Genomic DNA, 24,000 nt, shown 5'->3' with positions numbered 1-24,000 from the left:
TGATCTTAATTAAAACCCTCCATCAAGATACCATGTCAGTTTATGATTCAAACAGCAGCTTAATAACAACTGAGTTATCTAATTAACTCCATCATTAGTTCCAGAATTAATTTAAATAAAATGCCAGTATCTTTCAACAGAAATATGGTAACAGAAGTGTTAGAGAGTTCAAAAAAATTATTTTCTTGGCATGGGTTGGATGGTTTGACTGGGGACTAGTGAGCCAGATGGCTGCACCAGGCTCCAATCTGATCTTGCGGAGTTTATACAGCTAGAAATGCCAACCATTCCGAGAGTGTGTATATATATATATATATATATATATATATATATATATATATATATATATATATAAATAACAGGTTTATTTCAGTTTCTGTCTCCCAAATCCATTCACAAGGCTTTGGCCAGCCCAAGGCTATAGTAGAAGACACTTGCCCAAGAAGCCATGCAGCGGGACTGAACTTGGAATCATGTGGTTGAGAAGCAAGCTTCTTATCACACAGCCACACCTGTATCTATGACAATTTTCTAATTTTCCTTTTTTTTTTTTTTTTTTTTTGCCAATAAAACTATTTGATTTTCACTGTATGCATTCATTGCCACAAACGAAAAGAAAAGAAAGGAAAATGACCATCCCCATGTATAACAATATCTGTTTTAACACACAACTTCACACCAAGAATCTTGCAGAACAAATAGAATTTATCAATTATACACAAACACGAGGAGATGGAAAAGCGGAGGTGGTTTCAAAATAATAACCGAGATGTTTAGAGATGTATTGGAGCGACAGTTAATCTTCTACAAATTCAACATAGCTGTACATTTAACCAGCGTAAGATACACAATAACAAGAAGCATGCCTGAAACAAACTGCAGGTTAATGGAGCTTAATGAGAATTTCCTGTGTATTGATTAAAACAATGACATATTTACAGTTGGTTATTTTTCTTTCTTTTTTTTCCTGCTTTTTTTTTTTTTCACTTTTTTTTTATTGAAACTAGGTTATTGATCTGCATTAGAATGTTTAATGAGATCCTTATCTCATCTACGGAAGGACTATGCCGATTGATATTGTAGAGTTTTAAAAGTTATGAGATAGGATTTACAGACGCTCTGACATACTAACATGGATCACAAAGTGATTTCATTCAACAACATGTGCTAATGTTAATTGATCCCACAAACGAGGGATCTTCTCTCTATATACACTCTTTTACCCTTCTATTTGTTTCGGTCATTTTGACTGCGGCCATGTTGGAGCACCGCCTTTAGTCGAACGAATCGACCCCAGGACTTTACTCTTAGTAAGCCTAGTACTTATTCTATCAGTGGCTTTTGCCGAACCGCTAAGTTACAGGGATGTAAACACACCAGCATCAGTTGTCAAGCAATGTTGGTGGTGGGGGGACAAACACAAACACACACATATATATATATATACACGATGAGCTTCTTTCAGTCTCTGTCTAACAAATCCACTCACAAGGCTTTGGTCAGCTATAGCAGAAGACACTTGCCCAAGATGCCACACAGTGGGGTTGAACCCAGAACCATGTGGTCGGTAAGCAAGCTACTTACCACACAACCATTCCTGCACCTATATATATATATATATATATATATATATGGCTGATAGTTAGCAAGGTGAGACACACATAAGAAAGAAGGAAACAAAGGACCACCGATGAGGTCACAGAAGTGTGACGAAAGAACTCTGGCCGAAATAAGATTAAGATTAATGTAATATAAAGCTGAAGCAAATTAACACCAAATACACAGTGCGTGTGTTTTTATTGGCTAAACTGGCAATATGACCATCCCCAAGTACAACAATATATATATATATATGTAAAGATAAGTCCTAATATCTGTTTCTCATGCTGGCATGGTTTTGGTGGTTTAACCAGGGCTGGCAAGCTGTGGATCTGCGCCATATTCCAGTCTGATTTGATTTAGGTTCTAAGGTTGGGTGCCTTTCCTAATGCCAACCACTTTACAGAGTGTGCTGGATGCTTTTAACATGGCATTGGCACAAGATCCTTGTTGGCTGATCCTCTTTTCCAGTGGATGCAGTCTTTACACTTCTGCTGTGGAGGACAGGTCTTCTTGAATACAGCAAGGCACTGGGTATCTTGGTCCTTTGTCATCTCACCCGAAAGGCTCATCGTCCTGAGGTTGTCCTCCAAGACTTTGTCCCACGTCTTCCTTGGTTTCCCCTCTTCCCCCGAGTACCATCCACTTTGAGAGATTAGCACTTCTTTATGGAGCTGTCAGCATCCATCCACATCTCATGACCGAACCAGGTCTGAAATATTTATTATCTATACTGACACACACACATCTTGTCCTCCCTTTGTCTGTCTGTCTGTCTGTCTGTCTCTCTCTGTATATATATATATATATATATATATATTTATTTATATTCATAACACACCTTGTTTTTTCTCTTTTTATAATCTCTCTCACACACACACATACACAAATGTACATGTAATTATCTATCTATTCACACCCATACACTTTGGTATATATATATATATATATATATATAAATATGCATATACATACACACATTCATCTAGTTTTATATATTAATGTGTACACCCCTCACCACACACACACACACACACACACAAACTAAAACAGAAATACATTTACTACAGAGACGCATGCATAACACTACTTAGTTAAAAACAACATTAACTTTCACGGATGATATTTGGTGATAAGTCATTCATAATAGCAACTGTTAGGTAGAGAAACTAAGTGAACGTTACAGCAACCACACCCCGTTCCTATCTGCTGTATTGATTGCCATTAAGAACAATCAATGCTTGTTATGGTGAACCTGATAATAATGTAGTCCGCAAGCAGTCTGAACCTTGTTTTAAAGCCAAAAGGTCATGGGGAGGTGGGGGTGGGGAAAGAAGAAAAAAAGACAAACAATAATTTAACATGCATATGTATGTCTTCATACACACAAGCACACATACACACACAGGCATTATATGCACTGTGTTCTTTTTACCCCCCCCCCCCCAGGTTTTACACCAAATAATGTGTGCGCACATACGGAGATTTGATGAAAGAGTACTTGGTACATGTAATAGGTTTTCTATTAGTCAATCAAGGTGGTGACGACTGACTTCTCTGCACCTCTGAGTTCCTCATCTGCATGTGGTTGTTCAGGTAATGGAACGAAGTAATCACCACCCACATACAAATGCGTATGTATGTGTGTGTGTGCATACAGACAAACAAACACACACAAATACATATATGTGTGTCATGGACTCTCCTGTCATTAGATAACGTATGGAGGTTCTCTTTTACTCTTTTTCAGTCATTTGACTGCGGCCATGCTGGAGCACCGCCTTTAGTTGTGCAAGTCGACCCCAGGGCTTATTCTTTGTAAGCCTAGTACTTATTCTATCGGTCTCTTTTGCCGAACCGCTAAGTTAGAGGCACGGAAGCCAGACAGCTGCTCTGGCAATCATCACGCTCAGACGGTGCTGTTAGTGCTCCACTGGCACAGGTGCTGTTCATCGAATATGGTTCATCGAATATATGTGTGTGTGTGTGTGTGTGTGTGTGTGCGTGCGTGCGTGTGTGTGTGTAAGATATACTCATTTTACATGTCATGTCTTAGATATCTACATACTGCTGCAGCTCAGAACAATGAATATGGAATGGAGCTGACTAGTTGAGGAATTTTATAAAGAATATTCATGAAGTACAGAAACATAATGAATAGATTAAAAAAAAAAATCCTTTTTACCAGAAGACAATTCTCATCTAAAAAAAAACTAGCAGAATGGCTGATTCTTCTTCTTTTTACTAAACATGCCTTAATGTTTTGCATTTTCATTTATAAACAACTGCATCTTTCAGATCAAATATTCTATTTCCTTGTGTTGTCATATTAGCTTTGTGTCTCCCCCCACCCTTTATATGTTTTTTAGACAATGATAAAAGAACAAAATAAAAGATGTTGGAATATTTCTTTAAAAGTGGCCAACCTCACATAAACATCTGTTGGAACTGAATTCTTGTATTATGTAGAATGTGAAAGAAAGAAAGATGCAACAATAAACACACACACACACACTCATAAATATGTAAATATGCATTCTCATTAGCATATGGGTGGGTGCGACAATCTAAAACCGTTTCAATATTTATTGACATTAAGGCAGCAAGCTGATGGAATTGTTAGCATGGTGGGCAAAATGGTTAGCTGCATTTTGCTAGTCTTTACATTCGGAGTTCAAATTCTGGTAAAGTCGACTTTGCCTTTCGTCCTTTTGGGGTTGATAAATTAAGTACCAGTTATGCACTGGGGTTGAAGTAATTGACAGATAGATAGATAGATAGATAGATAGATAGAGAGAGAGATAGATAGATAGATAGATAGAGAGAGAGAGAGAGAGAGAGAGAGAGAGAGAGAGAGAGAGAGAGAGAGACAGACAGATATAGATAGATAGATGAATGAAGAGAGAGACAAGGTAACAATGACACAGAATATAGTCTGGTGTTAGTTTTGTAATCTATAAACACTGATGCATTTAATATATTTGCTTTAACATCTTGCAACCAGATTCCTGAAGCATTAATTAATGATTGAAAATATTGATTTGTGTAATACGAGATCAAGAGGTTATATAATATATTGGCCAAAATTAGGTTCATATTATTAACACTGACAACTTAATGAGACATTTTGGTGTGGAAGTTATTCAGGTTAATCAAGAAACAGATGTAAAAAAAATTGGGGTAACACAGAGAAGCAAGGGTTAATTTAGTAATCGTATGACAGAGACAGGTGAGCAACACTTGCTTCAGCCAGTGGACTGTGACCATTCTGGGGCACTCCTTGAAAAATTTCAGTTGCAAAAAAGAAAAAAAAAGATCAACCTAAGTACTTAGTTTGTAAGTCTGGTACTTATTTTATTCATCCCTCGTGGCAGATTGTTAGGTCATAGGCACGTAAACAAACACCAGTTGTCAAGTAGTGGTAGGACAAACACTTAAAATCTACACACACAAACGTACGCAAATGAATTGACCCCAGTATTTGATTTTTTTTTTAAAGCCTGGTACTTATTCCATCAGTTTCTTTTTGCCAAACAGCTAAGTTACAGGGACATAAATACACCAACAGCAGTTGTTGAGAAGTGGTGGGAAACAAACACAGAACAAAGACACACATATATATACATATATGTTACCAGCGTCGCCTTACTGGCACTTTTGCAGGTGGCACGTAAAATACACCATTTTGAGCGTGGCCGTTGCCAGTACCACCTGACTGGCCTTCGTGCCGGTGGCACGTAAAAGCACCCACTACACTCTTGAAGTGGTTGGCGTTAGGAAGGGCATCAAGCTGTAGAAACTCTGCCAGATCAGATTGGAGCCTGGTGCAGCCATCTGGTTTGCCAGTCCTCAGTCAAATCGTCCAACCCATGCTAGCATGGAAAGCGGACGTTAAACGATGATGATGATAATGATGATGATACATATATATTTATATATATCAAAAATTCTCATCTCTTCTCTATTGTAAAACAAAAACTTCTTATCAGTGAAATGGAAAGCCAGATTAAGATTTACTGGAGAAAACACAAGACTAATATATGCTACACCCACAAATGTGGCTTTGAAAAGAATCTAGAGCAAATGGACAACTATGTTGACCTGTCTAATTAATCTAAGCCAGCAATAAAAGGTATTTCAATGACAATAATCATGATAAATTATATGCGTTCACACGCACACGTTATTGTAGAAGATGTCTTACTCCTTTAAGGAAAACTTTGGATAAATAAAATAGAAATCTAATCAAATAAAATTTTTTGTTCAAAAATACATTTGTGAACTTATTAACAAAAGAGCTGAAAGACTGCATTAAGTTATCCATCTTTCAGTTTAAGCTAGACCTGAAGCAAAACAATCTTTATCCTCTTAAATTAGCTCATTTCTGTAAAATGAGGACAGGTGCTGTAAAGTGGAGAATTTGTGAAGTTTCATATATAACAAAAGGATTACAACGTCCTGTATTCCAGTTTTGAAGAAAAGAAGTTAATGGCAGACAGGTTCACTGAAATCTCTGTCAGTTGATATACAGGAGTTGTACAGCTGACCAAGTTCAGCAAGTAAGATGGCTGCCTAAGATGCCTTGTAGTAGGACTGAACCCACAACCTCATAAAGCAATTAAACAGGAATTAAACTCATTAACCTGGAGTCTTGTAAAGTGAGGTATTACTGTATATATATATATATATATATATAAACAAATAATAAATGAGTATATGCATATATACGTACAGGTATGTGCATACCTGCGTCTACCTGTATATATAGGTGCATATCTGGGTACAGGACATTGCAAACAAAACGTAGACAAGAAAATAATAATAACCAGAGTACAGAAAACACACACGCCACATAGAGAACATTTTCCTTCATCAGCTTCCCCTGTTTTAACACCGGCATATATGTATATATATATATATATATATATATATATATATATATATATATATATATGTATGTATGCGTGTGTGTGTGTGTGTGTGTGTGTGTGTGTGTATGTAATGAGATTGCTTTAGTGATGGCATTCTTTATGCCTCTTTTTTAATCAAAATGTTCAGCTGCAGTAGAAATTCAGTGTATGGGGGGACATGCAATAAATTACCCAATTTGAATAAAACAAGAGTTGGCATCAGGAAAGGCATCCGACCGTAGAATCTTGCTTCGAGATGTCTTGACCAACTCATACTGGCTATGAAAAATCGGATGTGAAAACGATGATGATGACGACAACGGCAATGATAAAAATGACGATGATGACAATAATGGTAAAGATGATGTACAGCTGTGGTCACATAGGAGTGTTGTCTTCGGTCAGATAATATTCTGCTATCTCACAACCAGTTGTCTGTTTTAAAGCTGTGCTCACTAATTCTGTTTTCAGCATTCCCGGAACTAAAGAACATTCTTAAAATCAACAATTTCGACAATTGCTCATGGTCTGTTCATTGTGCAGAAAGAATACCGTCTCTGAAAATGTACCTAATTAGTTTGTTTGTTTTAGCCATCATAGGTCAAGGCCATGTGAAAGAGGCACCACCTTCAATTAGATCAGTGTTTGTTTATTTTTTTTTAAAAAAGGACAAAATATAGTAAACAAATATTTAATAGCATTTAGTCAGTGTGCTTTTAAAACAGCACGTCTACAAGAGATGTTATATCAGGATGAATACTACAGTAACTGGCCTATTAACGACGTATATACATTACGTATGATACGTATATTGGCTATTTTGATACATCCTCAATTGCATATACTGGATTTTTATTCAGCCAGACGGCTATTTGCAACATCAGTGAATGTTTTATTCACTGTTTCCCTTGTGGAGATAAATATTGATCCAAGCCATGTTGGCAGCTGCAAGTACAAGTCATTGAAAAAGCAGAGATGCATCTTGCTGCTGGGATGATGTAAAAAAAATTTTGCCTCCTTCCAAGTCCATATATGTTATCCCAGGACAAATACCGCAGTAACTTACCTATCAACGTTGGGTATACATTATATATGAGATACACTGACGGCTGTTTAATTTAACCCTTTGTCTGTCATATTTCCTTCGCGTCTATGCTTTATAATACACATTCCAATTTTTTTTTCAGCCATAAAAGTAACTGGGACTTTGGAAAGCTTTATATCACTTAGAAAATATGACAACCGGGCGAACTAATAATCTGAAGACAGACACGGACGTTTAAGACACTTTTGAAAAATGCCTTGAACAGGAAAAGGATTAAAACTGCCTCATTGCGTATACGGGATTTAAAATTTTATATTCTAACGCTTAATGAAATATCCTGTGGCTATGCATGTGGCTATCAGACAATGTGTTTCGTTCAAAGATGACACCATGGATTTTAAAATGAAAATTACACTTTAAAAAGATGTTTGCTAATATATATATATAGGTTGATGCATAATTATTGCGGCTTTTTTTCAACAAAATTTATTCAACAAAAACAATAACAACATGTGACAAAAACATCTTTAAATGATTATTCCGGAGCAGATTCACCATCTACTTCATTTACTGCTTCTCATTTGCTTGGCAGACGGTCAGACCGTCATTTAAAGATGTTTTTGTTAAATATTATTTTTGTTTAATAAAATTTGATGAAAAACAAAAACCGCAATAATTATGCACCAACCAATTATACACACACACACATATATATATATATATATATATATATATATATATATATATATATATATATATATAGACCCTGCTATGTCAAGATGGACTTATATATTCTTCCTCTGCTCTCTCCCACTTGGTTTTAATATGTTGCCACATTTGTAATATGTCTTTTTTTCTACATTTTTTCGTGCAGCTGAAGATTGCTCTTCATATTGCATTTAAGGTAATGCTCACATTACTTAAATAAATTGAAGTAGCATGAAACGTGCGTACTGCAATCACTTTTGAAATCCGTGTTGCTTATTATTTGATATATATATATATATATATATATATATATATATATATATATATATATATATAGCGGTTATTGAAAGTGGACGTCCACAAGTTTGATATTTGCCTTACTTTTGAAGGCTATTTGCTAATGTCCCATTAAACAGACAAATTAGCAAGCAATTACAAACACTATATTATAGCAATGCTCGTACACTCACAAGTATTTCAATGTATGTACGTCTTAATTTCATGTTTCATATATAAGACATGTATAAAAGCGAACACAAATATGTCACTGTCATTCATATACGTACACACAGACAGACAGACACACACTGGCTTGCTGTTGGAGAGTGAATTTTAGCTGATTATGGAATGTAAAAGGAAGAATGCAAGAGATGTAGACGGCATGTAAAAGTAATAAATAACTAAGCTAGACTATAAAAAGGAAACGACAAAAAACAAAACAAAGAAGAGGAACGTCTGTCACACACCCCGTCCTACCTAGACAGACATATGAAAGCATCCAACATAATTACAACAAAAGAATCAGTGAAAAGCAACCAGAAGCTACAAAGAAACAATATAAAACACAAATAAGACATACGAATTTAACATGCATTGATACAAGTTAATATACACATCAGAGACATTCTGAGCAAAAGAAAAGAAAGTACAAAGAAAAATATGTCAACCACCTAACATTATAATCCGAAAGTTAATTTCCTATAACTTACGTTTGTTTGTTGTAAAATGATGACGAACTGGATGTTTTTAATGATCCAACAGCTTCGCTGTTGTTCTAAGTTCAAACCCAACTGAAGTCGGCAGTGCCTTTTATACCCTCGGGATCGGTAGACTAAGTATCAATTATAATAATAATAATAAGTCCTTCTACTATAAGGACAAGGCCTGAAATTCTGTGGTGGTGGGGTGTAAGTCGATAACATCGTTCCGAATGTTGAACTGATATTTTTTTTATCGACCCCAAAAGGATAGAAGGCAAAGTCGATTACGGCGGAATTTGAACTCAGAACACGCAGATAGGAGAAATGCCGTCAGATGTGCCAACGATTATGCTAGTTTGCCGCCTTATCAATACTAATAATGCTTTCAGATGTTGACAGAAAACCAGTAATTTTTAGGGGAGGTGGGAAATCGAATACGTCGACCCTAGTGCTCTAAACAGGTACTTTATTTTATCGACCCTGAAAGGATGAAAGGCGAAGCTGACCGCGGCAGGATTTGCGTTCAGATGTAAAAAAACAGGAAGAAACACCGCTAAGCATTCTGCCCGCTCACGATAATCCTTTGTAAATTTGGCACAAAGCCAGTAAATACAGGGGGGGGGGTAGTTTGATATCATCGACCCTAGTACTTGACTGGTACTTTATGGCGGTATTTGAACACAGAACGTAGGAATTTTGTCCGGTGTGCTAACAATTCTGCCAGCTCGTTGCCTTTCTTTCTATTACAGGCAATAAGGGCTGAAATTCTGGCAGACAGAGGGTTAATCGATTACAACGATCCCAGTGATCAACAGGCATTTACGTCATCGGCCTCGCAAAGATGAAATGCAATGTCGATCTCGACGGTATTTTAGCTCAAAACGTAAAGACGGAGAAAATGTTGCATTTTGCCCGGCGTACTAAAGACTCTACCAGCTCGTTGACTTATTAATATCAATAATTTTAATTCAATCAACTGCATCTTTTCTCTTCAAAAGTTTGGGTTTGTAATTAATCAGGAAAGCCATCATAATTATTAAACCATCGAACGAATAGCTTGAGGCTTTTATTCCAATCACAGACACAATCTCAACTAATAAATTTCAACGAAAAAAGAACGCAACAAAAAAACTTAAAACTATTTTTAGTTGAAACTTTTAAATTTAGCTTTGATTAAAATGCAACATTGTTTGAGTAGTCTTCTCAGTTACTAAGTTTGAAAATCAAATTCCCACTTGGTTCTGTTCTAGAGATATACGAAGACGATGATGGCTCCACAAAGATGAGATACGCCTAAAACGTGTGCTACGCGTGCTTAGCTGGTGAGAAAACAAATAACTGAAGACTTTTTATCTTACAAAATACGTATTTTAAGACGTCTGGCCTTGTTGCTAGAGGCATTCGTCTTGCGATCTTACGGTGGATGTTTCGATTCCTGGATCACACAGCACTTTTTTTTCTTTTTTTGGCGGTGCCGCAGCAAGCCCACAACCTTTGGGCTGAAACGAATACACACATTTCTTTATTGCTCACAGGGGACTAAACAAGGACAGAAGGGATTAAGTCGATTACAACTATAAAACAATCGTGCAGGTATTAGTTAAAGCGGAAAAATGTTCAAATATTAGGTGAGAGTCAGAGACAGAGAGGGGGGACTAGCTATTTCTAAACGATATTGTCATCAATGAAACTTCAGGTTAATACCTATTTCGCTGAACTTGAAAACATACATTATAAAACATCTCCAAGACAAAGAGGCCCTGAACTGTGACAGGGAAGAATTTTGAATAGGGCAAAGTACTCGTGGTTAACAACAAGGAATAGTAATTAGAAAAAACACCTACCAACGTGAGAAATCTGTTGAGTGAGCGAGAATACATTCATTTGTTGAGATTCTAGCACTTATAAACACTAACAATAAGCTTCAAGGTATTAACTGTCACATAATTCTCATTAAAAGATTAACGCAATTAAGCGCGCGCGCGCGATTTATTCTAGTTTAAAAACAGATCTGGGATAATAATGATAATAATAATAATAATAATAATAATAGTAAAATTAAGTCGGTGGCTGACTCTGTGATCAAACTTCGAAATGATATGTAAAGGTTTGCTAGTACGATGGTTGTTGCCAATCTATACTGATTTAATATAGCTAAAGCTGATAAATACCAGTCTGCTTTTATCTGGAGTTGTTTGCGCATCCTATCCTGTGTTGCTTGTTATTTTTCATACAGATGCTGACACAAACAAGATAGACGAAAACATCTGAGACATCCACCCACACAATCAATGTTATGCTGATTGCTTTTTCAAAAAGAAAAATACGGGAACACGAAAAGATACTGAGACAAGATTACCAAATACATCGGCGAGAATCATTGTCGGGAAACAATAGCGAAGCGTAATGATTTTATACTTTTATAGTTTGTTCAGTTGGAGAAAATGTACGAAATATATAAGAGCTCACATCGAAAATAACAATAATGAATGAATTCTAGAGAACAAAACGTACAGTTAGTAGTTCCAATCATTTTGATATCACGATGCTTTGGAGATGAAAATGAATAAATAAAAAGATTACGGGTGCACTTCATATCATCATTGTTTTAACGTTCACTTTTCCACGTACCAAACGAAGTTTAGTGAGGTACATTTCTATGAAAATGCATAACATTCATTTACAACAATCACGCCGAAAAAGACACACACACACAACGGGCTCCTTTCAATTTCCTTCTGACAAATCCATTGACACGGTTTTGGTCGGCCCAGGGCTATAGCAGAAGATATTTGTCTAAGGTATCACGCGATGGAATTGAAACCGAAACCATGTGGTTTGGGAAGCAAATTTTCTAACCACACACCCACGTCTGCGCCTATAATGGTAGAATTTAATAAAGTCATCTCAACTACTCCTTACTTGTTTCATTAATTATACTTGTATGCTAATAAAATTACGAACAATACGTTTTGTTTCAGGCGCTCAAGCTTTAGTATGAATTTTCTCAAGTAATTATATTTTTTTAAATCTGTAGGATACTGCATTTCAGGCTCACTAGCATAAGTTACTTAAACAAGTTTCCTATTCCATCAATGTCAGAGGAAAAACTGAGAGACAAAGTTGTTTCCGACGAAATTTAAACCGATGAAATGAGCAAAAACGATTTCAGTCCGACTGCATCCCCGTGGGGGGTTTTCTTCTTTTTTTGTTTTCCTTTTTACAAAAGCATACAGTAAATTAATCTGTCACCAGAATCCATAGGACCTGGTACAAGGGTGTAAAATCTCTTTTGTGTTATGGAACTGGGGTTGATCTCACACACACAGAGGGCCGGCTCAGAGTACTGAAACTTGAGCTGTCGCTTGGGGCGTCCACGTAGTGTTTGGGGGAAAATGTGAAAAATAATAAAATGAGACAAAAAAATTATGAATTTTGTTTGTGATTCGTTACATCTGCAGAGAGATCAACGACACCCTTCCGACTTTCTTTCACCCACACAACTGCCTGTCAGATCATAGCAAGATATGCTCTCTCTCTCTCTCTCTCTCTCTCTCTGTCTCTGTCTCGCTCGCTCTTTCTCTCTCTCTCTCTCTCTGTCTCGCTCGCTCTTTCTCTCTCTCCAATGTGCGCGCGCGCGCATTATAACAAAAACTTTCTTCGTTTAGTTTTCCCTTCTCTGTCACTGAAATTTAAGATAAAAATATTTGAAGGGCGCTGAAATTCGGTTAGCCCGAGACCCCAGCAAACTAAAGGGCCGGCCTCTTACACACACACACTTACATTAAAAAGTTGTCAACGACATCGAAGTTTCACAAATATTGGCTTTTCAAAATAGCCAGTTTTGAATAGTGATAGTTTGAAGAACCAGTATTGACGAAACTCCGCGCGTATGTTTGTGTATTATAGATATATGTCCCGTTGTTTGGGCCAGAAAGGTATTTCGAAATTCAATAGAAACCAATCACGTGGTTCCGAGATCAAATCGACCACGTTGCATCTCCTTAAGCAAGTATTTTCTAATAAAGCTTTGTGTTGACCTTATGAGTGGAATTTGGTAGACGAGAAGCCTGTCGTATATTTGCGTGTAGGATGTCTTCACATTGAAACAGCCACCAACAAGAATCAGAATTCGATATTTGGGCTATTGCAATAAGAACTGAACCTATGTTATCGGTAAAAGAAGCAGTGAATTTAAATACTGAGAGAGAGAGAGAGAGAGAGAGAGAGAGAGAGAGAGAGAGAGAGAGAAAGAGAGAGAGAGAACATGAAATTATTGAATTGAACAAGTAGCTTACATATAAATGTATATCAGCACATAGGTCTGTCTTTGAAATGGTGTATCTACGAGTAAAGAGGCTTCGGGGGGGGGGGGGGGGGGAGAAATTTCTTGATCAACGCCACACATAGTGCGGGAACGAAATTTACTTAGTGGTGGGGAGGGTGAACCAAACATTTTTACAAGGTCGAGTTTTTTCAATTTTAGTATCAAAACAAACAGGTATAATAATAATAATAATAATAATAATAATAATAATAATAATAATAATAATAATGGTTTCAAATTTTGGCACAAGGCCAGCAATTTCGGGGAGGGGAAATCGATTACATCGATCCCAGTAATCGACTGGTTCTGATTTTATCAACCCCGGAAGAATGAGGCAAAAGTCGACCTCAGCGGAATTTGAACTCAGAACATAAAGACGGACGAAATGCCGCTAAGCCTTTTGCCCGGCGTGCTAACGGTTCTGCCAGCAGCCAATAATGGATAAGTAATGTTTCAAAAGAGCCCAGAAATGTTTCTGCGCTCGTTCGTTTTGCCGATGAAGTTGTTCAGGAGGATGTTCAAAGCGTTTTCATTGCCCCTGAAAATGTTAGACGGTGCATTTGCACCCCCTATTCCCAAGCCTATGACACCACGCCTGTCTATTTTGCAAAGGTGGTGATCCTGCATTATTACCACTATGTATATACAAGGTGGCGAGCTGGAAGAACCGTTAGCGAATTGGACAAAATGCTTAGTAGCATTTTTTTCCAGCTTCACGTACTGAGTTCAATTTCCGCCGAGGTTGACTTAACCTTTCATCCTTTCGGAGTCGATAAAATAAAGTAACAACAGGCAGGCGCAAAATTTCGAGCCTTGTGCCTGTAGCAGAAAGAATTATCAGTATGTATACAAGCGAAAATATGTATCATAGGAATGACTTGGAAACAGCGTCAACATTGTGTATCGTGTGAATTGCAGCACGTTAGGGTTAGTCTGTGTATGTGAGTATCTAAAAACGAACATGAAGTGTGTGTCTGAGTGTTTCACTTGTATTGACTTACAAGCTCGTATTATACACACAAGGGGAGGCCTGTTTCCTTTGCTTATGTTTCAGGTCTCTAACATTCTTCTGTAACATTCCCTTCCCTATTTTTATTAGTCTAAAGCCTAGTTTTGTTAGACAAAATTACACATCTTACTCCCTCCCAACCCATCTTAATCACTACATATTGTCAGATGCAGAAAATATTTTTATATGAATTTTGTTTCAAATTAAAAGGCTTGATTGTAAAAACTTAAGCTAGTATCTTGTTTTTCTGAGAAAAGAAATATGGCAATAAAAACAGTTATTTTGATTTTGCTCTCTTTCATCCTTTTAAAACGAGATCGACTTTGCCTTTCATCTTTTCGAGCACTGGGGTCGATGTAATTGACTAACCCCGCCACCCAAATTTCAGGCCTAGTGCCTGTAGAATAATTAGTTTGACAAGACGGACACTTCTCAAGCTCTCTCTCTCTCGTATACACTCCAGGCCATAAATATGCCGTCTCATCTTTCCCGTTGCCTTTTTCTACCACTGATACAGCGGTTTCTGCTTTTCGAAACCGGATCCATTGGTTTCGTGTCACATTCCCCTAAATACTCTCGACTTACCTATCTATCTCTTCTCAATCCGTCACCTATCATCTGCCCACCCTAGGCCCAATACGAACCACTGCGGTCAGTTATTCCTTCCAGAAAGTCGGCCCTCTAAAATTCTCTCTTCGTACATGTTTTCCCAGCAGTCGTCGTCGAATAGCAACTGTTGAAAAGGAATGTTAACTATGTCGCTCTTACTGATCTCGGAGGGTTTGCGAAGGCCATAGGCACAACCTCTTCCTACAGGCCGATCCATTAAAATAATATATTGGTATGCGCGCACACCCAAACGCAATTACCAAACGATAATGTGTATAACAGGCAGTGTATCGAACAATTATTTACATTTCTGTTGACGCTCGTGAGCAGTGATGCATGTATACAAAGTGTCAGAGATGAAGGTGCAAAAATAGTAATTTATATGTGAAAGTACGTGTAGCAGGCATGTTTTTCTAGACAACATTTAGAATATATGACAGACACAACATTCGTGTTATTGGCGCTAAGGTACACGCACACACACACTGATAATGTCTATGAATGCCGACTGATAATATGTAACTAACACCTGTATAACATTCATACAACAGCATCACACACACACGGGATCTTGGGTCGTAAGTACATTAACTGATCATCGCCTGCACAGGCGACGATGTACGTCCTAAAATCTCAGACAGAATGAATAGATGAAGTAAATAATGCAACATGCAGTCACTTAGGGGGTTTTTTTCTGTTTGGTTCCAGTAAGATTTGTTTTATATTAAACATCATATACAAAATTGGAAATACGAATGGTGAAACATAGAACTTATATTAGAATGCGTTATTATGGACAATTAGAAAACTGTTTTAAATCAATTTGTAAAAAGTAATAAATGGGATTGGAATAAAATCAATACGAGATGATTATGAAAATAAAGACAAAGATAGTCTACCTTAGCAGATTTGGATTTTCTCTGTTTGTGAACAGAACCCGGCGAAGTTGACCTCGTGTGATTAAAACCCAGGAATTTTAAAATCAAAGGCACAATAAGATCGGGGACGACGGGATTGTTGTAGCTGTTAATTTCGTTTTTTTTTTTTTTTCTTTTTGTACGTAGACTCGTGAAAATTAAAGCGAAATGGTGTTAAAGTTCCCCTTCTTGTGGATACGAACTGTTCGTGGATGTGGATAGAGAAAGTCTTTTTTTTTTTTTTTTTAAATATTGGAAAGTATCTGGTGACAATCTGTGAATGGAGACACAAATATTCTAGCAGGCTGCATTCGTTGAAATGGAATTGGGAGAGTGATTTAACAATGTCACAGCACACTTCCTTATAGTCACTCCCCTAAGAAAGAATGTGTAAATAAATAAAATAAATGAGTGCGTGCATATGGATATGAGTGTGTATGTGTGTGTGTGAGCGCGCGCGTGTGTACGTGACCGTCTGTGTGTGTGCGCGCTTGTGTCTGAGTGTAGTTAAACATACATACGCATCCCGTACATAAAAACCTAACGTTTTCTTCTTTTATTTCTATTGTATACGAAGAGGTCAACTTCTATGCTAAATATATGTATAAAATGGGACCTTATTTTTGTTTTATCTGTTATAAATATACAAGAAGAAGCTAAACATCTTAAGACCTATTTATACGCTATTATCAACAAGTAAACGACAATTAATGTAAACATTATATGTATATATATATTTGTATATATATATATATATATACACTTTTATGTCAATACAAATAAACATTCATGATTCTTGTTCACACGAACATACATTCGATTCATAGTCGATTTTATCAACCAATCCAAGTTATTAGACACACACATACATACATGCATACATACATACAGACGCTTAAACACACGTATGTATGTATGTTTTTTATAAATCCTTCTTACATATGTATACACACACACGTGTGTGTGTGTGTCCCCCCCTCTATATATAGACACACACACTCACACAACACATATGTTACACAAAGACACAACACATTCGCGGCCGGATTAAGTCCAACTGATGCCCTGAGCACAAACCAACAATAGTGTCCCCCACCATTACCTCGACCTTCCATTGTCTCACTGACAAGACATTCTAAAGCATTAAAAGCTTGTAATGTGAAATAGATTAAAAATTCAGTATTCTTTAACGCTATAACCTCACAGCTATATCAAATACAAACTGCTTTTTAAAATTTTATTCAATTCTAAATAGCAATAAGCAATTATAAATAAAATATTTTCGTGGTAAGTAGCTTGCTTACCAACCACATAGTTCTGGGTTCAGTCCCACTGCGTGGCACTTTGGGCAAGTGTCTTCTACTATTATAGCCACAGGCCGACCAAAGCCGTGTGAGTGGATTTGGTAGACGGAAACTGAAAAAAGCCCGTCGTATATATGTATATATATATATATGTATGTGTGTGTTTGTGTGTCTATGTTTGTCCCCCCCCCCCAAACATCGCATGACAACCGATGGTGGTGTGTTTACGTCCCCGTAACTTAGCGGTTCGGCAAAAAGAGACCGATAGAATAAGTACTAGGCTTACAAAGAATAAGTCCTGGGGTCGATTTGCTCGACTAAAAGGCGGTGCTCCAGCATGGCCACAGTCAAAATGACTGCAACAAGTAAAAGAGTTATAAATAGGACAACAAGAAAACACGAAAATTTCCATGAATTCCTGGAAAGTCCTTCCTTGTTCAGCTGCATTATTTTGCAGTAGAGTAGATCTGGCACTGGCAAAACGACTTCCTGGTGCCCCACCGCTACATGGGCTGCTGCCACAAGAATGTGCTGGTTTTCCTCAATCCACACACACACGCACATACACGTAAGTGCAGTTTCCAAACATGTGGTCTCGGGTTCACTCTCACTGCACAGCACCTTGGGCAAGTGTCTCCTACTAATAGCCCAGGCCAACCAAAGTCTTGAGTGGATTTAGTATGGAAACTTAAAGAAACCCATCATGTATGTACGTGCGTACGCACACGCGTGCGTGCGTGCGTGTACATGTATTTGTAATGTGCAAGTCAGTTCATTTCTTTTTCTGAAAATCCAAGTTTATCAGGACTGACAATTACTGCCTGCCTACCTACCTACCTACCTATCTATCTATCTACATAATACATACATACACAAGGTTGCTTTTCCCAATCTTAATGTCAAAGCAAAACATAGATATAATAATAATAATAATAATAATAATAATAATTTGGAAACATGGGTGCCTTGCTCAGATTAATCTAATAACAGTCCGAAAATGTTTCTACAATCGTTCGTCTTTGGCAATGAAATTTTACAGGAGGACATTCAAAGCATTTTCATTGCCCTCCACCAAAAAAAATGTTAGGGGGTGCACTTGCAGCGCCACCCTCACCCACTGTTTCCAAGCCTATGCAAAGATGTCTTTACACCTTATAATATAACATGGAAACTTAATGTTTTTCTCATTTACTTTTTATCCCCCCCCCCCACCACCACCATCATTATCCACATCCCCACCACCTTCACCATATTTAACATCCATTCTCATTGCTGGTTACCATGACTTGTACATTAAAACTAACCCCCTTCGCATACACAGTGTTAAATTCACTCCTACTCCCTAAGGTTTTTTTTATCAGATATATTATTATTCAATCTACCTAATTAATAATTTAGGACCCTTCCTCCTACATTCTCTACTTGCTTTCTCTCCCTGCTATTCTGTCCCCTCGTCCCTCATTTTCTATTTTCTGTCCACGATTTGAAAGGGATATATGATGGGGATGGGAACGAAAAGGAAATGTGTGCTTAGAGGAAGCGTAATTATTTAAATTCCTTTCAGCTTTTTACTCTGCTATTATCCCAACACACAACACTACATTGGCCCATCTCTGCTACATCCTGCATGCCACCACCACCTCCACTACACTTACAAATTTTCCTCACTTGTCGATATGACTCTCCCCACCACCACCACCACCACCACCACCAGCACCACCACTACCTCTTCAGTGAATGCACGGATCAACTGACCCATTCTGGTCACCATGCACTTTCTACGATTTCATCTTTTCTTTTTCTCTCTTAAAATTTACAGAATTATCTTGCCTCAACATCATAAGTGCTGCCTGCCGTGGCTGAGACATTAAGGAACCTGTTTCACAATTATGAGGTCCCAGGCTGATCCCCACTATCTGACACATTGGGCAAAGTGTCTTCTATTATGGCCCCACGTTGATTTGTGGATGAAACTTAGCAGACAAAAACCCATTATCTCTCTCTATATATATGTGTGTGTATATATATACATATATATATACATATATATATATATATATATATACATACACACACACACCCATATATACACACAGTGGGACCTTTATATATAAATACAATCTATTCCAGAATCCTGTTTGTTAACTAAATTGTTCATTACATGAGTAATGGAGATACATGTAAATAAGGAAAATCCATTCCAAGCCTCACCCAAACTCCATATAAAAGCACGAAATGATGTTATATTTGTCCAGCTAACAATAGAAAATACATATATGTATGTATGTAGATATATATATATATATATATAATGGTTCATTAATGTCCATGCATTTGTTTCATGTAACTTGCACATTTTCATATTCATATAGAAATGATGTTTTACATGTTTCATTTTTGTTGAAATCCTAAAGATGGATCAACAGATGCAAGACAAATGGATTAATGCACACACACATCCACCCACGACTTGTATTTGTATGTATGTATGGATGTGTATATATATATATATATATATATATATATATATATATATATATATATGTATGTATGGATGTGTATATATATATATATATATATATATATATATATATATACACATCCATACATACATACAAATACAAGTCGTGGGTGGATGTGTGTGTGCATTAATCCATTTGTCTTGCATCTGTTGATCCATCTTTAGGATTTCAACAAAAATGAAACATGTAAAACATCATTTCTATATGAATATGAAAATGTGCAAGTTACATGAAACAAATGCATGGACATTAATGAACCATTTGCACATGCTATCCCAGCTACTTACATACATGTGGCTTTCTGTATCCAAATGTGAGCTATGGTTTAATACAATGAACACAACAATAATAACGAGAGAAAAGAACATGGGTATAATAACTTGGTTCTCCTTTATTACCTTCACTAAGGCAGAGGTATTGTTTTCAGTTGTGTTTGTTTGTTTGTTTGACCATGGACAACATATCTCAAGAACCACTGGATGCATTTGGATGAAATTTTCAGGCATGTTTGGCATCGTAACTGGCACAAACTCATTAGATTTTGGGATCGATCTGGTACTGGACAAGGATTCTGGATTATTTTTGTTTTTTTTACTTAATTTTTGAGAGCAGTCAGGCTCATTTTTAGTATCCTCGTTTGTAAGAGCAGCCAAGTTTATTTCAGATATTCTCATTTCAAAAATCATCTCCGTCTAATTGTTGAGAGGAGGTTGGTGTTGCCTTGGCAGAGGTTTGTGCTCTCTGAGTGCTCTTGTTCTGATTGTTACATATGTTTCAGTATTTGACAACGCATGACATTACAGAACAGATGTAACCAGTAGTTGGCTGCATCTATAGAGTGACATCATGTGTTGCTAAATACTGAAACATATGTATATCATCACCATCATCATTGTTTAGTATCTGTTTTCCACCAATTGAGAACTGGTGTTAGTCTGTTTAAATCCATGTAACTTAGCGTTTTGAGAGATGTTCAAAATCTCAAAACAACAAGCAACAGAAATATAAAAGCAATATCACATAATCCAGATGAAACGAATAAGAGAAAACAAAAAAAAAAACAGAGGAGATAAAATCAATCAGTAGTCAACCAGCATGATGTTTTTCTCATGTCACATATTTATCATCCGAGGTGATTCACCACATTGTCTTCAGAAGCAGAGAAAGATAAGACTTCCATGCCTTTCCTACAAACCGTTGGTGACATAGTTAACGAAAGAACAATACCCAAGGGCTCTTTGGATTCTTCAGCTTATCAAAAATTTCATCATCCATTCCAGGGGTCATTAGCTTCTCTTTGTAATCAGCCATTTTTGATTTTGTTTACATTTTTCTCCATGGCCAAATATAAACAATATCAGCCCTTCCTCTGTGTTGTGCTGCATGCATACAATCAACCAGGCTCTTGCTTCCAGTCCAGTCTTTGAAGTTGTTGTTATACAAACATTTTTTATGGCCTCTTACTCTCTTCCCCTTCACACTTCCTGTCAGGATGGTCTTGGCCAATGACTCATAGCACATTGTTTGTCCAAAATATGATAGCTACAAAAACTACATTATGTCTTATATATATATATATATATATATGTAGAAATATACCCACATACCTACCCACTATCACTTCCGTCACTGACAGTGCTTATGTAAGCAAAAATTGAACAAATCATGTCACTAAAAATTATCTGAAAGCCATCAACTACAGAATGACTTGCAAACATTTTTGAAAATGTCTGAGGCCTACAAAGAACATTTAATGGCTCACTTGTAATCTGCAGTGATCTGATTATACCACGAATAATCATTTTATCTTTATAAACACCATTGGTATGAAAAGTAAAGTTATCTTACCCTAATTTGAAACCAGGAATGTAGAAGTCTAAACTTGAGTGGTAAACAATAATTCCAGTTTTATTACCATCTGTGTCAGTTCCTCAGAATAACGATTTCTTTAACTAAAGGATATTTTGTTAGGGTAGGGAGCTCAGAATAAATCAAATCAGTTTCACAGGAATGTACGTCTTCTTGAAGCCTGATTTATCAATCTATACTGAAACTATAACTAGTTTAATTAGATGTGCATAAAGCAAGTTGAATGAAATATAGTTACATAGTCAAATTTAATATGTTTGTGGCTATTCAGACATGGAAAGAAAATACGCCCCCTCCCCCAAAAATTCCAGGCCATGTGCCTAGAGTAGAAAAGAATATTAATGTTTCCTAAAGGTGAACAAGCTGGTAGAAATGTTATAGTGCCAGGCAAAATGCTTAGCTGTATTTCATCTGTCTTTATGTTCTGAGCTCAAATTCCGCCAAAGTCAACTTTGTCTTTCATCTTTCTGGGGTTGATAAAATAAGTATCAGTTGAGCACTGGGGTCGATGTAATTGACTTACCGCCTCTCTAGAAAATGCTGGCCTTGGGCCAAAATTTTGAATCAATATTTCCCTAAGATGGTGAGCATGCAGAACTGTTACCACACTGGGCAAAATGCCTTACTGCATTTCATTTGTGAGTTTAAACTCCACCAAAGGCGACTTTGCCTTTCATCCTTTCAGGGTCAATAAATTAAGTACCAGTTGTGTACTGGGGTCAATCAAATTGACTGGCCCAAAAATTTTGGGCCTTGTGCCTAGAGTAGAAAAGAATATTTAACTGAGAAGTTCACATCATGTAACTAAAGCATTGAACCGAGTGTTTTACTTACTTGGCTATCACCAGCTAAAATATTGCCAAAACAACTGGATTGGCTTAACTTTGGAATCAATATTGTATTATAGAAAACACACAATAGACTTGTTTATTTCCATCAATAATACAAAACCATCAATGAAGAAGACAGACTAGCAGCAGCAGCAGCAGTGCTGCCACTCTTTAAAATGTCTTGGTGAAAGGGGTGTCTGGGTGGGGAAAAGCTTTGAAATTTAATGTTTGAAACAAACATCTTGGAAGTTAGGATAGTTAAATAAACTAGCTTTGATATTAAGAGTGGAAAAACCAAAGAACAAAAACATCCAGGGAATCTAGTCAGAGCCAGTGAGAAACTGGAGCATAGCTGACTTTACAACCAATTATTATCTAGGACTTGATGCCTCTACCTCGCACCGAGTCAATTAATCAAAGTAGCAATCAATGTATTGACTTGTGGATAGAATTCAGCAAAGTGTCTTGATTAATTAGGTGAGCTGGTCATTATAACCAATAAAACTATTTTCGATCGTTGTCTTTCATAGAGATATGATGGCTGAATAATGGAAACGAATAAAAAAGGTGCGATGGCCGACTTGTTAATGTTTTCGACTTCAGATCCAAAAAGCTCACGTGTTCAAATAGACACAGCTGGCACTGCAATCACCACTACTACTACTATCATCATCATCATCATCATCACAATCCTGTTCAAATTCCACAGCTGGCACTACAATCATCATCATCATCATCATCACCACCATGTTCAAATTCCACAGCTAGCACTGCAATCATCATCACCATCATTGTGATCATCGTCATCATCATCGTGTTCAAATTCCACAGCTGACACTGCAATCATTGTCATCTTCATCATCATCACCAACATCATTTAACATCTCTTTTTCCATACTTGCATGGGTCAGATGATGGAACTGGTCAGAGTAGATTTCTTGCAGCTGCTCTGTTACCAACCCTCATGTTCTCACATGGTCAGCCAAGTTTTCCAGTAAAGACTGGAAATAAACAACATTGCTTGCTTATAACCATCATGTGATGTCAAGACAAATGTCCACACAAACACACATTATATATATAAATAGCTTAACAATTTTTCAAGCTGATCACATGGATTCCTCCATGTGGTTGGCTTGAAAAATTAAGGTATTAAGATATTTTCTTAATATTATCCTTAACACACACACACACACATATGTATGTATGTACATACATCTATCTATTTATATATACATATATATATATATATACATAATTAAGGGATCAGCAACAGTTGCTTCACCACATACCGAAGTTCAGAAATAGCAGCTAAAGTGCTGAAACTCCAACAGATAGCAATACTTGTAACTCACAAAGGCAAAACAAGTT

The 24,000-nt window shown here is 36.9% G+C and overlaps 1 protein-coding gene across 23 annotated transcripts in view; it reads right to left on the bottom strand.

Moving 5' to 3' along the window:
* Positions 1-24,000, bottom strand: part of LOC106880892 (uncharacterized) — a 225,556-nt gene that overhangs the window by 109,769 nt on the left and 91,787 nt on the right. For 2 of the 23 annotated variants that reach the window (XM_089359369.1, XM_089359381.1), the window contains exon 1: positions 16,087-16,439. The exons of 19 other annotated variants lie outside the window; for them this stretch is intronic. Coding sequence is in view for 2 of the 4 variants with exons in the window: in XM_089359379.1 (XP_089215505.1) it covers positions 11,087-11,122 (36 nt within the window). In the remaining 2 variants the exon portion in view is untranslated. Of the gene's footprint in view, positions 1-11,086; positions 11,153-16,086; positions 16,440-24,000 lie in introns of those variants that run through there. 2 more of the 23 variants (XM_089359379.1, XM_089359368.1) reach the window with 1 other exon arrangement.

Source organism: Octopus bimaculoides, chromosome 11 (assembly GCF_046866305.1).
Source record: "Octopus bimaculoides isolate indiv1 chromosome 11, ASM4686630v1, whole genome shotgun sequence".
Lineage (NCBI taxonomy): Eukaryota > Metazoa > Mollusca > Cephalopoda > Octopoda > Octopodidae > Octopus > Octopus bimaculoides.
This window is presented reverse-complemented; position numbering and strand designations above follow the sequence as displayed.